This window comes from Anolis carolinensis, chromosome 6, assembly GCF_035594765.1.
Source record: "Anolis carolinensis isolate JA03-04 chromosome 6, rAnoCar3.1.pri, whole genome shotgun sequence".
In the NCBI taxonomy this organism is placed as follows: Eukaryota; Metazoa; Chordata; class Lepidosauria; order Squamata; family Dactyloidae; genus Anolis; species Anolis carolinensis.
Genome location: NC_085846.1, coordinates 65,366,711 through 65,383,488, shown reverse-complemented (window position 1 = coordinate 65,383,488; position 16,778 = coordinate 65,366,711). Strand labels below are relative to the sequence as shown.

The window sequence follows — 16,778 nt, the reverse complement described above, 5'->3', positions numbered from 1 at the left end:
GATCATCAGCCTGATCTGCCACCCTTGAATTCAATTCTGGCAGTGCATTCTAGTGTTATCAACAAACAAGAAAATCTAATATGTGACACATTCTGCCAGGCGGAAGTGTACTGAAGACACTCTGGTCCACAGAGTATGGATTAATTCTAAGAATCCAAACAAAGTCATGGTTGATAGGTCTTGAAAAAGTAACTTCTAGTACAGACGTGTCCTCCTTAATTGATTTTCTATTGTTTCAGAGATATAACCTTATAATATATTGTTCTTAATTCTATTTTATTCCCTAAAAATAATGTAGACCCAATGACTCAATTAGATTTACTTGTCTGTTGACTCGCCATTTGAGAATTAATTTTATAGATTTACTCTAGTTGGGAATAACCAACATAATCATAAGCATTACTTTATGTTTGATATTTCAGCTTTTGAATCTTGCAATATTATGGTACGGGTTGAGTACCCCTGATCTAAAATGCTTGGGATCAGGAGTCTCAAAATGACTTTTCAGTGATAAGGATTAGAAATTTGCCTTTAAGAGAAGCTCCAGTGTTCAGTAGACAATGCTCAGTCCAATCTAGATTCAGAGATCAGGGAAATTGAGTTTTCCAGATGTTTCTGGACTGCAGTTTCCACCACTCCTTGCCATTGACTATGCTGTTAAGAACTGCAATCAGATGGAAGTTGTAGTCCAACACCTCCTGAAGGACCAACTGTGCCCAACCCTCTTGTGCAATTAAAGCCAAAAGACGAGGATATTAGACACGTCAAACACATGATAGCTCACAAAATACAAGCTGTTGCCCAATACAAATTCCTTTTCTCACTAGCAGAACAGACTATCTTAAGCAAGGTGGGGAAATTCTGTGAAGTTAGTTAACAGGGCCCCAGCATGCTCTATCTAAAATAAACAAAAGCTTGTGAGCACTTCCCAAGCCAAATCAAATATGCCTTCAGGTGAGCCTTAAAATCACATTTGCACAACAAAACAAAATATGAAACCTCAGTGGGGAAAAGCTATCTGATCATTCATCAAAACCAGTTGTACTCATAACTTTACTTTTCATACCTTTTCCTTGTCCTTGTCTATTAAATTCTAGTAAAACATGCTGCCTGGTATGATATACGTACATTTACTGAAGAGGAAGTTCTCCTGAGTGTATTGGGGCCTCTTTTCATGTAGGCATAAGTAGTAGTGCAATCCCTCATTTACAGGAACAACCAGAACATTGGAAACCAGACAGAAAGTAGGAAAGTACAGACAAGTGATTTGATGTGTCAAGATCAACCTTGTGCCAAAACAGACATTCCTAGATAGATTTACATCAATAAAATGACCATAAATTGGCTGGGATCCAATGTTATGCTGGCAGATCAGAGGCTGTTCCTTTGAACACACTTCTTCCCTAGTTGTGCTAAAGCAGGTTGTGTGTGTGTGTGTATGTGTGTGTCCACCAGCTTGTTACACATTTCAAAAATGTTACATGGTATTCTTTGTGTTGGAAACTCATTTGTTTTATAACTGGCTTCATTGTGATTTACAAAGCTACCTAACCCCTGCTGGGAAAATCCTCACAAGAATCCTTGCAAACCGCTTTCTCCCTGTCTCAGAAGACACCCTCCCAGAATCCCAGAACGGCTTCCGTCCCTCCAGAGGAACAGTGGACATGATCTTGACTGCACGACAGCTCCAAGAAAAATGCAGGGAACAAAACCAACCTCTGCACATGGCATTCATTGACCTTGCAAAGGAATTCGACACAGTGAATCGCAGCGCTCCCTGGACCATCCTCCAAAATATTGGGTGCCCTGACAAATTTGTGAACATCCTGCGGCTCCTCCATGATGACATGATGGCAACAGTCTTGGACAGCAACGGCTCCCAAAGTGACCCATTTAAGGTGGAATCAGGTGTCAAGCAAGGATGTGTTATTGCCCCCACCTTTTTTTCCATCTTCATCGCTATGATACTTCACCTTGTTGATGGGAAGTTTCCCACCGGTGTGGAAATCATCTATCGGACAGATGGCAAGCTATTTAACCTCAGCAGACTGAGAGCCAAAACCAAGGTCACCACAACATCTGTTATAGAACTGCAATATGCCGATGACAACTTAGTTTGTGCACACTCAGAAGAAGACCTACAAGCCACACTAAACACCTTCGCAGAAGCATACGAGAAGCTCAGCCTCTCATTGAACATCGAGAAAACCAAAGTGCTCTTCCAACAGGCACCAGCTAATCCCTCTGCAAAGCCAGGAATACAGCTTAATGGTGTAACATTAGAAAACATTGACCATTTCCGCTACCTTGGCAGCCACCTCTTCACAAAAGTCAGCATCGACACTGAAATACAACACCGCCTGAGCTCTGTGAGTGCAGCATTTCTCCGAATGAAGCAGAAAGTGTTTGAGGATTGGGACATCTGTAGGGATACCAAGGTGCATGTTTATAAAGCTATCATCCTCCTAATCCTGCTGTATGCCTGTAAAACATCACACTCAACTCCTGGAAATATTCCATCAGTGTTGCCTTCGAAAAATCCTGCAAATCTCTTGGGAAGTCAGTATGTTGGAAGAAGCAAAGACCACCAGCATTGAAGCAATGCTCCTACTCAACTCAACTCAATGCTCAACTCCGCTGGACTGGCCACGTTGTCCGAATGCCCGGTCACCGTCTTCCAAAGCAGTTGCTATACTCCCAACTCAAGAATGGGAAACGTAGTGTTGGAGGACAGGGAAAGAAATTTAAAAATGGGCTCAAAGCCAATCTTAAAAACTGTGGCATAGACACTGAGAACTGGGAAGGTCCACTGTGACCAGCAGTGCTGCAGAATTTGAAGAGGCATGAATGGAGGGCTTAAGGTAGAAACATGCTAAGCCAACCCTGACCTTCCGTCTGGAAATCGATGCCTCCACTGTGGAAGAACATGTGGGTAAAGAATAGGTCTCCACAGCCACCTATGCATCCACCGCCAAGACACTACACATGGAGGGCCATCATCCTAGGGCTACGAGGGATTGCCTAAGAAAGTAATATCAATTTAATATGTATCCATTATCTATACCAGAGGTTCCCAAACTAAGGCCAGATCTGGCTCTCCAAAATCATTTGCCTGGCCCCGGCCCTAAACTTTAGTCTTGTGGTCACCCTAGGTCTGAAACGACTTGAAGATATACAACAACAATCCAAATTAACTTGACTATCTCATTAGCCAAAAGCAGGCCTAGACTTCCCACTGAAATACTGGTAAGTTTATGTTGGTTAAATTTATTTTTCATTTTTAATATTGTATTGTTCTTTCTTTCTTTCTTTCTTTTTGCGCTACAAATAAAATATGTGCTGTGTGCATAGGAATTTGTTCATTTTTTCCAAACTACAGTCCAGCTCTCCAACACCATGAACTGGCTCTCTGCTTGAGGACCCCTGATACACTAACACAATAGTTAAGGCACAGTGAACTTGGTGGGTAAAGCCCTGGTAGCCCACCTAATAGACCTGTACATACCCTGTACCCTCATACTGGCAAATACATCTTTAGCTATAAACTAGTGCTACCAGATTTTCAAAACAGCGATACAGAACAGTTAAAATGCATGACTCTCTGAGTCGACAGTCACAAAATAGCTATAAACAGGTTTGTGTCCTGCCAACTGAATGCATTGATTTCTATCAACTGAGTCATGTATTTCTCTGTAAGATTAGCACATTGTCCATGTTCATAAATTACATGACACATACTTTTATGTCTATATGAATGGCCTATACCCAAAAGTAGTTAATTTTTGGCATCTCATTGAGTATATGAAATGAAAGGTTTTTGAAACTTTAAATACGAGGCATTTCTTATAATAAAGGATGTCATCCCTATAAGGGACAGTGCTAGTTACTGCTAGTAAAGGACATTCTTTATTTTAAAAAGAACACCTGACAATACTGTACATATGTAGCGAATTCCCAAAATGAACTGTCGATATTCTTGTCCTGAGGGCTCACAAACTATCCACTTCATAAGTCTTCTGTGAACCATTCTGTCAATACGTTGTCTTCTTGTTCCGCACAATTACAGTCCATAAATTATTTGCTCACAATCAATATTTGTGCTACTCATTAACTTTACAACAATGTACATGTTGTGATTTTTGGAGAGGTATTATTTGCCATAGGTGTAGCCTATTACAAATGCAGAAGGTGTTGATATTTGCAGCCTGTGCTGTGCAAAGAAATTTCTAAATAATCTTGTATAATAGTGACTTTAAAAAACTCTAGGATATTACAGTTCCCAAATGATAATAAAACTGTTTTCAAAAATTGCCTTTCAAGCATTTATTTATTTATCTCCCACATTTATACCTTGCCCTTCTTACCCCAAAGGAGACTCAGCGAGGCCTCACAATAGGCAACCATTTGATGTCAACATATACAATTATAAATAACAGTTACAATTAAAATCAAAGGTTAAAGCATTAGTTATTAAAACATCAATTAAAATTACGCAAGTTCAAACATTGTCTAAAATTAGAATTCAACAGCTTGTGTGTTCTTTTTCCCAGGTCTTATCCACCGTTTTAAAACATAATATTGCAGATACCAACTAAAACAGGAAAGAGGGAATCCAGAAGAGAGAATTGTAAGATTGAAAGAGCTAGATCAGCCACAATTGTTCATCTTTTCTTAGCATCCGTATGATGGCCATCTGATCCTCCATTCCCATCACAGTTAGTATAATTTTCATTCTGGAATATATCATAACATTAAATTATGCTTGGTGGATTAAATTTAAAACCTCATATGAATTCCAACCATCACAGCTGTGTCATCTCACTGTCATTTTGCTGATGACAGAAATGTGATGTGCCTTGGTTCTCTTCCACAGTTCTTCAAGCTCTCCTTTTCAAACATTCCAATATCTCCTTAATTTGATGAGCATTTGATTCATTATTACACACACTAATTGTTCACATCAGTTTCTACAGCTAAAATCTGGACCAATATACGGCAAAATGTGCAGAACACTTGTTTGAAATTGTGTAAAGGTGGCTTTCCATTCATTTTCTGACCTAGTGGCATGATACATAAACACACCATATACTCATTTCTTTGTGTATTCTAGTTTGTTCTAACAAGTATGAAGATGGGTTTCTTTCTTCCATGGTGTCATGGAAGTATCATGATGGTATTGCCCCCCCTATTTACACACTGCCTATGAAATTGTGTAATCCACCTTCCTTGGAATGATTTCCTAATGGTTTCTAATAAGACGCAGCTCTCTAAGTGGTGTAAAAAGCTCACCTTGGGGGGAAACCCAACAATCTTATAGAGCTTACATATACTACTTTCCGTTTCCTTCTTCCCCTAATCAGCCAAGACTTGGACATGTAACTCTTATGTTCCTTTCCCAATCTCTGCCTCTTCTCTGTTTCAGCCTCATATATTTCCATAAAGTCTAGGGTGCTCCTGTCAAGCCAAGTGTTTCTTTAAAATACATAAAAATAACTTCTGTCAACCTTTTTCTTTTTATGGGGATTTCACAGCCTACTACCATATAGCATAACACTATACAGAAAGACATACCATAGAGATTATTACAGCTGGTGTTTCAGTGTTATTTAATGTGCATTCCACTGGAAATGGGGTTAGGAAGATAACACACAAGGTACAATGGTTGTAAGGAGGGTATTTCAGTGTTGGGTTGCTGTGAGTTTTCTGGGCTGTATGGCCATGTTCCAGAGGCATTCTCTCCTGACGTTCCACCCACATCTATGTCAGGCACCCTCAGAGTTTGAGGGGTCTGTTGGAAACTAAGTAAGTGAGGTTTATATATCTTTGGAATGTTCAAAGTGTGAGGATTTGTATAAAGGACACCATGATCTAATGGGTTGACTGGAAAGGTATATGTCGACAGCTGATTGGCTGAGCCAGTCAGGAGCCAGAATTCCGATTGGCTGCTGTCTCTAGCTTGCTGTTGAGACAAACGGTTTTAACTGCCACTTTCATCTGGGAGAGTGAAGAGAGTGCTGACTGAAAATGGTCAGGAAGGAAATGGCTGCCAATTCTCTGAAGCCTGATTATTTATAAGGAAATGAGGCATATTTAAAGACTGTTTAAAGGGACAGTTTATTCCCTCTGTTCTCTGTGTGAATTCAGAGAGACTGATGTATATATTGTTGCCCTGCTATATCTTTTGAACTGAAGTAAAGATACTGCTACTTGTTTCACATGCCTGAATGACACTTTATTATACTGCAGGGTACATCTTGGTGCAGATAGTGTGGTAAAGCTTCTATTTATTTATTTCTACAACCTATAACACAGGGTGGGATAAAGAACTCTTGTCTGCTTGAGGCAGGTGTGAATGTTGCAATTTGTAGAGGCATGCCATAGAATCACACTAGAAGACCTAGAAAATGACTACAATATTACAATTGCCCTTTAACTGCCATCCTATGGAACCCTAGGATTTTCCTTTTAGAATTGGGTGCTTCAAATATTCAACAAGGGAGCTCTGACTCATCACCAGACTACAAAACTCAGGATCCCACAGAATGCAACTCAGCCTCCTGATCATCTAATGCACATGCCTTAAAACTAAGGCCTATGGGCCAAACCCAGCCCACCATGTCATTTTATGTGAACCTCAGTGTTGGACTACAATTCCTGTATTCCTCATCATTAGACATCATGACTAGAACTGCTGGGAGTTGTGATACAGTAACATCTGGAAAGATGCAGCTTGCTCTGTTTACTTAAGATAGTGGGATTTAAATTTAGATATAAGGCTTGTGGCTATTTTTTTTTCCGTGTCAGGAGCAACCAGAGTTGCTTCTGGAGTGAGAGAATTGGCCATCTGCAAGGACGTTGCCCAGGGGACGCCTGGATGTTTTGATGTTTTACCATTCTTGTGGGAGGCTTCTCTCATGTCCCCACATGGAGCTGGAGCTGATAGAGGGAGCTCATCCATGCTCTCCCCGGGTGGGATTCTAACCTGGCAGCCTTCAGGTCAGCAACCCAACCTTCAAGTCACAAGGCTTTTATCCCCTAGGCCACCGGAGGCTCCTAATGGCTTGTGGCTATGATGTCTGACATTAAAATGCTCTTTAAACTTTTGTCAACTCAGAGCACAAGTGCTGTTGACGTGCAATTCTCATTATCCCCAGACAAGATGGTAGATAATCAAAAGTGGTGGGAGTTGTCATTCAATAATACCTGGTGACCCAAACTGGATAGAAACTTATTTATTTATTTCGTGTCAAAAGCATTGCGCATCAAACAAGTCCAAAAGTGATAAAATAATCACAAACAGCTAAATAGTTTTAGACCAAAAGCGGGCAACAGCGACCCGCTAGATAGAAACTAAAGAGCACCAACTATTATGTAAATCAAAATTACATTCGCCCTCTGTATCCATGGATTTTTTGTTCATGGATTCAACAGCCCTTTGAAGGCAACCATAAATAAGGCTGAGGTGGCCTTCAAGGAAAACAAGTTTGACATCCCTGATCTAGTATGGAAAAGACCCCAATAGATGGCAGCTAGTGGCTTCCATCTCAGAGATGTAGAGAATATTTTCTGTGTTTTATCCAAGATTTTAAGTGAGCTCTCCAAGGTGCTGAAATTACTTTGAAGGTAATATTCAATACATGGACAGTTCCTTTAAAATTCAGACCAAAACACAGATTGTATTAACCACCCCACCAACATGGAAACCAAGACCCTTAGATTCTCCACATTTCCTTTTGTGGGTGAAAAAAACCAGAATGCGTTCACAGGTTCCTTTTCATTTCAAATAAGCCACCTGTCAAAGCTATGTTTGATGGATTTCTTACAGCTATTTTTTAGGTTCCGTGTGACGTTTAAGTCATTATTTTATGCTTCAGCAACTCCCTCTTTCCAAACACCACCCACTGACCAGGCACATTCTGACACCTCGACGGAGCGGATAAAAGGGAGAAGGTTCCTTCAGCCCTTGAGGAAAACCTGTGGTGCATAACACTTGTGCCTTTTCAAAACATCCAAGAGCAAAGCCCAGAAGCCACCATGAGTCAAGCTGGTGAGTTACATGAAGAAATATTTGCTCTACTTGTGTCGTTTTCATCCTGTTTGCTCTGATTTGATACCTCCAGCCTGAAAGAATCCAGAAATTCATGCTACATAGCTTAAATAGTCTTATATGTTTACCATTAATATTATCAGACACTTAGGCTCTTAGACTTGAATTCTTTTCTTAGGGTTTCAGAGGAATGTATAATTTGCCACATGGTAATATGTATTTATTAATGTATAGATTGGTATACAGTAGAATAGTGGAGTGGTTCAAGAATTCTGCATAGGTTGCTATGTTTACTAGAAAGCTAAGTTACCTTTGAAGAGATTTTGAAAGTGATATATAGTACAGTGTTATTGTCTTTTTTTTCTTCCAAAAACTGTCTAAACTGCCTCTGCTACTGTTTAATTGCAAATTAAATAAAATAATATCTGAGAAAATAGGGGAGGAAAATACGAAAAAACATCAGTATGCAACTATATACAAAGAAATCATATGGATCCCTTGGTTTTTTTTTTAAATGAACAAAAGATGGTAATTGTAAAGAAAACAACTATTATTTTGCACTACAATTGTGTTCATAGTAAAGGTCTGTGCATACCTTCCCACAATTGTTCTCAGTGAGGCTAAGTCCAAGGTACGTGGATAGCAGCCAAAATAGCATATCTGAAACCTTAGAAGGCTGCGAATTACACTTTTGTTGACTGAGAGTACAATTGCCATAAGGGACTTTGCCTGGCAGTGACAAAGCACATGGTTTTTGATGACGAAAGTATGCATGATGATTAACTACAGAAAAGAAATTCCTTTCTTATGTATTTTTCCCACTGCCAAATTAATACCCTGCATTTCCTTCTTTTTGTTTATTTAACTGAGAAGACAGGTGCTGGTAATTCCCTTTAAAAAGCAATCATGCAAGTTTTGTGAGCAAATAATGTTTTAGAAAGGATTCTTGGCCCAGTATATTCCTATAGCATCTTTGTATTTTCCTGTTTTCTTTCTTCAGGAGTAATGTTTTAATGGCAATATTAGATCTAACTAATACATTCCTGGTGGCACAGTGCATTAAAGTGCTGAGCTGCTGAACTTGCGGACCAAAAAGTGCCAGGTTCAAATCCCGGGAACGAAATGAGCGCCCGCTTGTTAGCCCTAGCTCCTGCCAACCTGGCAGTTCGAGAACATGCAAATGTGAGTAGATCAATAGGTACCGCTCCAGTGGGAAGGTAATGGCGCTCCATGCAGTCATGCTGGCCACATGACCTTGGAGGTGTCTATGGACTACGCCGGCTCTTTGGCTTAGAAATGGAGATGAGCACCAACCCCTAGAGTCAGTCACGACTGGACTTAACGTCAGGAGAAAACCTTTACCTTAACCTAATACATTCCTAATACAATACATAGGGACCACCAAACGCAGCGCCCAAACAAGAGTCAAAGAACATGAAAGGCACTGCAGACTAATTCAACCAGAGAAATCAGCCATAGCAGAGCATTTGATGAACCAGCCTGGACACAGAATACTATTTGAGAACACAAAAATGCTGGACCATTCTAACAACTATCATGTCAGACTACACAGAGAAGCCATTGAAATCCACAAGCATGTGGACAACTTCAACAGAAAGGAAGAAACCATGAAAATGAACAAAATCTGGCTACCAGTATTAAAAAACTCAAAAATCAGAACAGTAAATAAAAAGCAATACTCTGAAAACAGAGGATTTCCAGACATGAATCAACCAAGGGCAGTTAACGACTCTAAACAAAGGATGCCCCAGAGGCAGGAAGAAGACAGCAGATAAGCTTTTCAATGCTAATTAAAGTGATTAACTACACAACATTCACACTGACCTCTCTCACCCTAGACTTTCCACAGATATATATTAACCTCTTTGCTTAGTTTTCTCCATACCTCACAACCTCTGAGGATGCCTGCCATAGATGTGGGCGAAACGTCAGGAGAGAATGCTTCTGGAACATGGCCACACAGCCCGAAAGACATACAACAACCCTAATACAATAATTGTCAGCGTCATTTGCATTGATGCACATACAACATGAAGGGCTGAACTACTTTGGAATAATTTTAAGTCTGCCCTTTCCCATTAATATCCCAATGAACTCATCCCTGTTTTAGAGCTGTAAAGTCATATTTTTTTAAAAATATGTAATAACCTGTAAATAGTTGCCTATTTAAGTAATACTGTGGCATGAAGTTCCATATCGCAAGTAATGTAATATACAAGGGTGGTATAGGAAGGAAAAAAAGAGTGGAAAAACAATCTAGCAACAAATTTAATAAATCTATTGGTTTATTTAGACAAGTGGTCTCCAACCTGTGGTCCATGGACCACCAGTGGTCCTCAAGAACTAAAATATGATTCGCGGCCTCACCATTACTACTCTGTTGCAATAAGAGTAACTGGTCTTGTGAAACCTTCTTATAGTGCCAAGGCAACAAAGATGTTGGGAGGGAAGAAGTTGACTACCCACCAAAGGTGCGACAACAAGCCTCCTGACTGCTGCTTCTCCTCCTCTCCCTTCCCCCTGAGTGGAACCATTCCATGTGCTGCCTGGAAGCGGGGGCACCTTGGTATTTTCATTTTGAGGCCTGTTTCTGGGGTTATTTGGGGTCCTGATTCAGAAAATTGCATTGGATAGATCACATCAGCATTGGATTATTAAATATTATTTTCTGTAGGTAAGCAGATGGTGACTACTGGATGGCATATATTCTGTATCAGAAACTAGAGCTGATGTGGTCTATCCAATGCAATTTTCTGAATCAGCACCTCAAATAACCAAACTGAATCTAAAGTTCACCAAAATCTGATTTGTAACCCTTTGGTACTAATGTTGGAGAGTGGTCCCTAGTCAAAATGGTTCCTGGTCAAAGTGGCCCCTGGTCAAGTGGTCTCTGGTTTAAAAAAATGGTTGTGAACCACTGATTTAAATAGCCTAGTCACAAAGGTCTGACACAAAATCAGTCATGGCACTAAATATTTGCTATTGTGAACTAATTGGAAGTCAAGTGCTTGTTAAATATGAAACAAAGTGGACTAATAAACACTGATGACCTCTTAAAATCTGATGGAATAATAAAAGATTGGGAAGAGTTAAAAGACAAGTGTGGACAAAGTAACTGGTAATTATGGCATGGAATAACACAGAGGATCAAAGCATGGAAGAGAAAGGAAAGCCCAGAAGCAGATTTAGATCAAATGTTAAAATGGAGAATAAAGAGGAAGAAAGGAATTGTGGGATCTGTATATAGGAGAATAGTAAGAAAATAATATGACTTGAAACATATACTGATTGAGGTGTGGGAAGAGGAATTAAATAGTAATGAGAAGAGCATCATATACTGGATAAATAAAACTAAAAAAAATTAAACACCTAAGGATTAAGGAAACACAATGGAATACAAAAAGGTATCAATCCCCACATCAGCTAGCCCATATTACAAAAAGCACGTGAAAACATGTTGGCATAAATGTGGTGAAATCATCATCATCATCATCATTTAATTACTTATTAATCGCCCTCCATCCACGATGCTCTAGGCGATTTACAAGATAAAATTGTAAAGGATAAAAATACATACATACAAATATTGATAAAAATTAAAATAGATTAAAAGCTCTAGTAAAGAGCCATGTCTTGAGTGCTAGGGTAAAAGGCCCTAACTCACGCATGGCTCTCATATAGGGCGGCAAGGCATTCCATAAGGCAGGGGCAGAAACAGAAAAGGCTCTGCGCCTGCACCTGAAATAGGAACCTTCATACATATGTGATGGGATTGTGATAAGTTACAAAAAAATTATAAACAAATAAAAACTGAGAGGGAGGATATATAATGAATAAAAATAGAGTTGAATAAAAATTTTTACTTAGAAAATAGAAGGTATAGATGAAAATAAAGAATGGGCCAAAATTGTAAAATATATTATAGAAACTGCACATGCAACAGTTGCCCAAGGTTGGAAGGAGCACAGAAAATCGGAAATGTATAGAAATGAAAAAGCTAAGAATACAGATTATACAGCAATTGTGTAAATATGTGGATTTTTTGTTTTTTCCTTCGTATTCTCTAGTTGAATGTGAAATGTTATATTCTACTTATATAATCTAATTTTAAAATTAAGAAGTGCTTGTTAATGCACTGTAAACAGTTATATTAATGGATCCTGATCAATTTACTGCCAACTCCTGGTTTAAGACCATGGTGACATGAGTTAAAGTAACTATTACACTACAAGTAGCTACAGAACTGTTTAAGAAACTTGAAACCTGATCAGAAAAGAAACTCACAAATACACACACTGACTACACAGTCTGTGCATGAATTGACAAGTTTAGTGAATGTACATGAGTCTTCTATACCTTACAGCAACCAGTTAGAGAAAAATTCCCAAGACACAAGTAGGCATTCTCATCTATAACAACTTAACCACATACCTTAGATGATTCATCATGTTTAAGTTCAAGCTAACTTTGGAGGTCACATATCTAGGTTCTTTGGGCCAAGTTCATGAAAAGGACAAGATACACAAAAATGATTGAAGGCATCCAAAGTGAAGACACTTTCGCTCAATCTTTGCTGAGCTGGGTAGGGCCATCCCTTCTTTTCAACAACGAGATTGAAACTTGCTGGTTTCAATCTCTGTTTAAAAAGAGACAACCATCACCTTCAGTCCATATAGAGATGAAAAGACAGACATTAACATGCTGCCAGCAATAATAAATAAACAAATAGTAGTAATAAACAGTAGCCGGAAAGAAAGTCTTCTGCTAACTGACAGATATAAACCACACAATCTACCTTTTGATTCGCTACTTTCATTTAGAGCCAAGGATTTTCCACTTTAAAACTACCGTGAGTCAAAACAAAAGGCTATCATTCTTGTAAACAGTATGGTGGATTGAAAGTTCAATTAACTGGCATTCACATTTGCTGCTGGCTATTTATTTTACTTAATCATGACAAATACATTTGCTCTCAGTGCTGGTAAAAAGTATTTGCCTGTTTGTTCCTGTCGTTCCCCATCACATTAACCTCCAGGTCATCATATCTTTACATAATATCTTTAGTCTCACACAGGTAGTCCAATGTATTTTAAAATATTCTAGGGCATTCCAAGAACATTGGAATTATCTGCATAATGGGTTTGCCAGTTTCATTATGTTACAGAAAATTTTTGAATAAAAAAAAAACACTTCCAAAAATGGGAAATCAATCAGCCTTTAATTCTTATCCTTCTGCAAGAATGGAGAAAAAGAACTTGAAAAAAGTTTCTAAAGTACAGCAGTGTGAACAGGAATGTATAACGTTGTGTATTGACATCAAAGCTCTGTTGACTGGCTATGATAAACAGCATTACATCATTTATTTACTTATTTCATGTCAAAAGAATTGCATAAATAAATAAGTTTAAAACTGATAAAATAAAGGGATCATAAGCAGCTAAATAGTTTTAGACCAAAAACAGGCAACAGTGACTGCATTGTCTGTAGCTTTAAACAGTTTTCCTCCGTGCATGAGGCAGGGCATTGTGGGCAAGCATAGAGATGCTAAGTTGTTTGTTCTGCTCCACAGTCACACAAGGTGGAGGATTCTTCTAGGTAGTGCCATTTTGCCAGGTTGTCTTTGGATCTGGCAACTCTACTTTTGAGTCTGTTCGGGGACTTCCAAGTTGCCCATCCTTGGTTTGTCCCTGAATAAAGACAGTAACGGGGAGCCATCTAGTTGGAATTGCCCGATTTTGCTGCCACCAGGATATTCTTGCTGTTGCTGGAGGAACATTTAGAGGAGTGGTGGCTCTCATGAAACTTTTCCTTGATTTAAGTCAATTGGGAAGACGCTGATAGTCATACAGTGGGTGGCGTTCACAGTGTTTAACCTTATTTCTCTCACAATTGGCAGCAACTTCCCATTGCACATCGGGGGGGGGGGATGCCAGCTAGTTTCATTACATCATTGATTCATGAAGACATTAACATAAAATTAGGTGTGAATTTTTTACATAGTGAAGACTCTCTTGTTCTTTAGTTGGTTTATACAAGGCAAAGTCTTTTTTTTCAAATTGGTATTAGTCAGTAAGAAAGCAATGTCTTACTTAAGTCTTCCAAGATTTTTTGTCCCCATAAATCTCTGAACTTCTAATTGCCTTTGAACAGATTGAAAAAACCACTTTACCCTCTTTCTTCCTTTTTTTGAACACCATGGGTCTTCTAGACTCACCCTCTTTTTATCAAACAGAAATGTAAAATCATAGTGCTATCAATTGGATATTTAAACATATATTTTCCCCTCTGTCCGTGTTCTACAAAAATGAATGACATGTGTGTGCCACTGTTATTTAGTTTTTTGTTCTCTGTGTTGGCACCATAGTAGGTTTCAAAGAGCAGTGAAAAAAGAATATTTCTTTAATTGAAAGACAATTCTCAGATTTTCCCAACCAATATAGTCATTGGTCATACTGGGCGGTGGGTGATTTGGGGAGTTGTGGTGTCCAATAGCAATGTATATTTAATTCCGAAGCTCTTAATCCAATACATCTGTGACTCTGACAGTAGACTACATGTTCTATCTGTCCACTGCAATCTCTGGAAACCATATATTTATGTAGAACAACTTTACCCTGTTCTAATCAATCTGATATCATTTGAAGGTACAGTCCGAATCACAAAACACAAAAACAAAAGTGATAGATAGAAGCTCATGAAGTACACAAGAGAAGCATTCCAGGACCCTTCACGTAGTGTGATTTTTGTGTAGCCTGGAACCCTTTTTTCTTACTTGAAATGAATGCTGTCTTAGACTTCCAGCCAAAGCATACTATAGAATTAGTGTGGAGTGGAGGACCTGGAAAATGCCTAGAGAAGCTTTCTCGCTAGAGCACCAGTACGGGCAAAAACTCATATTTTTTTGTATACAAAAAAAGGGGGACTGGTGAAAAAAATGTATTTTTATCTTTAATAAATTTTGAACCACACTTTGGAACATTGAGGAGACCATTGCAAATTTCTTGTTGGTCTTTTTCCTACTCCAGGAGAGCTCCCAATGGTTAGATATTTGTTTTTTGACCTAGGAATAAATCATGGCAAATATTCTAGAACTGGTGAATGGCACGTCCTTGAACACTGCTGTTTTGCCAGAATTCACTGCTTTCTTCAGTTGTCCAAATGTTCTCTATGCAACATTGACTAGGAAGCCTACTTGTAGTATTTTCCTGGCCCACAGAAGCAGGAGTCCCTTCCTCTCTGATCCCAAAGACACCAGTCTTGCCCTAAGGTCAGTGGATCTCTGGGATCCCCAGATGTTTTTGGCCTTCAACTCCCAGAAATCCTAACAGCTGGTAAACTGGCTGGGATTTCTGGGAGTTGTAGGCCAAAAACAACTGGGGACTCCAGGTTGAGAGCCACTGCCTTAAGTGCTTATTCACCTTGCTTACTTGCCCAAGGTTGCCCAGCAGTAGTCCCCTATCTATTGGGCAGATATGTTACTGAAGAATAACTGCAAGCCTCTCTCCACTGATCCCTCCTCCCCCATTAGAGCTCTGATCTATTCTCAGGAGCTCTAGGAAGCAGAAATGCAAGAAAATGTTGTTCTACTAGTGTAAGGTGTACTAGTGTACACCACTCAATCTTGGCCATCATGTGTGTTTCCTCAAAAGAGTTATGGAAGAAACAAACAAGGTTACCAGGCAAACAGACAATAGTCCATCCTGGTTATACTGTTCATAAAAATATACATTTCCCCCAAGTAACCATTATGCCAGTCTTTCTGTAAAGGGTATAAATCAGAAAGTGGGAGGACTGAAAATACAATTTTCCTTACATAAGAACAAATATTGTTATTTATTTCCAGGAGGTCCTCTGAAGGCTGTTGGAGTTGATTTCCTCCGAAAAGAGAATGTCTGTCTCCATCATACCTATGACTATGACAACTGTAGCCTGGTTGCGAGACGGGGACAGTTGTTCAGTATGAAGTTGTCTTTTAACAGAGTGCTGAATGATAATGACAATGTCATCCTGCAGCTCAGTACTGGTAAGCAATCTTGTCCCCATTTGGTCCCTTAAAATATGTCTAGCATAAGATGTGAGATGCATAAACACCTGTCATTCATAGATTCCATATCTGCTGTGAGAAAATGCAAAGGAGTTTAAGCAGATTTATAAAGATTTGCTCCATTCCGACTGGCCTCTAAGTTCTGATTCAAGACAAGGTTATTGAAATGTGAATAAAATGGTGCTAAGACTTGGAACGATATTGAAGAAAGTCAAGTCAGGAAATGCAAAAGCTATGTACTGTCAAAGGCTTTCATGGCCGGAATCCCTGGGTTGCTGTGAGTCTTTCGGGCTGTATGGCCATGTTCCAGAAGCTTTCTCTCCTGATGTTTCGCCCACATCTGTGGCAAGCATTCTCAGAGGTGTGAGGTATGTTGGAAACTAGGCAAGGGAGGTTTGTACGAGGGCTATCCACAAAGTAGGTTACGTTTTGGAATTTAAAATGAACAAAGTATAAGAGAAAATATTTACCATATGCAGTTGAAAGCCACACCCAAATACCACATCTCACGTAGTCGCCATTCAAATCTAGGCACTTACCATAGTGATGAATGAGCTTTGCAAATCCTTCCCCACTAAATTCTGCCGCTTGTGCCCTCAACCACTTGTTTCCAACAATGGGGACGTGGCTGGCAACACAGCGTTTTGTCGACACTGTGCAGCTGTG

General features: G+C 39.3%; 1 protein-coding gene across 2 annotated transcripts in view; it reads left to right on the top strand.

The window, feature by feature from the left end:
• Window positions 1-16,778, top strand: part of LOC100568257 (protein-glutamine gamma-glutamyltransferase 4) — a 69,157-nt gene that overhangs the window by 23,541 nt on the left and 28,838 nt on the right. For both annotated transcript variants that reach the window (XM_062957998.1, XM_062957999.1), the window contains 2 exons: window positions 7,875-8,047; window positions 15,912-16,091. In XM_062957998.1, coding sequence (XP_062814068.1) covers window positions 8,035-8,047; window positions 15,912-16,091 — 193 coding nt within the window. In that variant the 5' untranslated portion in view covers window positions 7,875-8,034. The remainder of the gene's footprint in view (window positions 1-7,874; window positions 8,048-15,911; window positions 16,092-16,778) is intronic.